We start from the raw sequence: 1,304 nt of genomic DNA, 5'->3' as shown, positions 1-1,304 counted from the left end.
ACTAGCTCTTGTATACCAGGCTGGTCTCGAACTCACAGAGATCCGCCTGCCTCTGCCTCCCAAGTGCTGGGATTAAAGGCGTGCGCCACCACTGCCCGGTTTATGCATGAAGTTCTAAATTCAATCTCTAGCACTGTATAAACCAGGTTTAGTGATGTACACCATAATCCCAGGCAGGAGGATCAGAAGTTCAAGGACATCCTCAGATACATAGGCCAGCCTGGGATTTATGAGACCTTGTTGAAAAAATGAAACACACACGTACTCACCCACAAATTCACGCAAAGGACCAACAGTAGAGGCTCATGCAATCCCAGTACTTAGGATGAAAAGGAAGAAGGATCTCTGAAAGTTCAAAGCCAGTTTGGTCTACACACATTCTAGGCCAGGCAGTAATATATAGGGAGACCATGTGTATAAAGTATAACAAAAACAAAAACAAAAAACCAGCTTTTGACCCTTGATATGCACATAAATGTATGCAAATGTTTTCTAGCCTGGATATGTGGCAGGCATTGAACACACGTATTTGAAATTCATACCATAATCTTGGAAACAAGTTAACTTTATTTGACAGGTGAAGGGACAGACTGGGATACAGGACCGGGCCCCAGAACTACAACCGGGCCCAATGCTTTCACCAGTTTAGTTTACAAAGCTGTATCCCTGTTCTGTCTTCTTTCTGGAAATCTCTAACAAGCAAAGCTGTGCAGAAAAGGAATGAACATGAACTTGGAACAAAGCAATGGCAAATGTTTCCAATTTAAATGAAGACACAGCCACTTGTCAGTGTATTTACTGCCCAGTTTCCTGAACGTCAAACACCAGGCGGTGGTTGGGATCGTGGCATTCCCAGAGCCCTGGAAGGCAGCAGTCCTCCGGAAGCTCCTCTGTGCCAACTGCCACAACAGAGCTGCCCTGTCTGGGAACCCTCGTAGAAACAAACAATAACCAGGCTCAAAGGCGCTCATACTTTAGTGAGAATTGAAAAAAGATATGGCTTTAAAATTTCCTGTAGAAAGTGGCTTCTTTGCATGGAGACACCAGTTTACCAGGTGGAGTTTGAGACTCAGTATGAGGGCATAATAGCAGCCTAGATATGGATTCATCCTTGGCTTGAGGAGTAAATACTTTCTTCAGAAGCTGTCTGATTTTTTCCTACCTCCAGCTCCTGGATGATGACTTCCTTGTCCTCTATTTCTTCTTCTCTAGAAGGTAAACAGACAGGTACCATAAGACAGCAACCTCTGCCGGACGATGGTGGCGCACGCCTTTAATCCCAGCACTCGGGAGGCAGAGGCAGG

General features: G+C 45.2%; 1 protein-coding gene across 1 annotated transcript in view; it reads right to left on the bottom strand.

Annotated features, from left to right (window-relative positions):
* Positions 1–1,304, bottom strand: part of Majin (membrane anchored junction protein) — an 18,577-nt gene that overhangs the window by 15,637 nt on the left and 1,636 nt on the right. Inside the window, exon 2 of the mRNA XM_005351791.3 lies at positions 1,163–1,208. Coding sequence (XP_005351848.1) covers positions 1,163–1,208 — 46 coding nt within the window. The remainder of the gene's footprint in view (positions 1–1,162; positions 1,209–1,304) is intronic.

Source organism: Microtus ochrogaster, chromosome 8 (assembly GCF_000317375.1).
Source record: "Microtus ochrogaster isolate Prairie Vole_2 chromosome 8, MicOch1.0, whole genome shotgun sequence".
Classification (NCBI taxonomy): domain Eukaryota; kingdom Metazoa; phylum Chordata; class Mammalia; order Rodentia; family Cricetidae; genus Microtus; species Microtus ochrogaster.
This window is presented reverse-complemented; position numbering and strand designations above follow the sequence as displayed.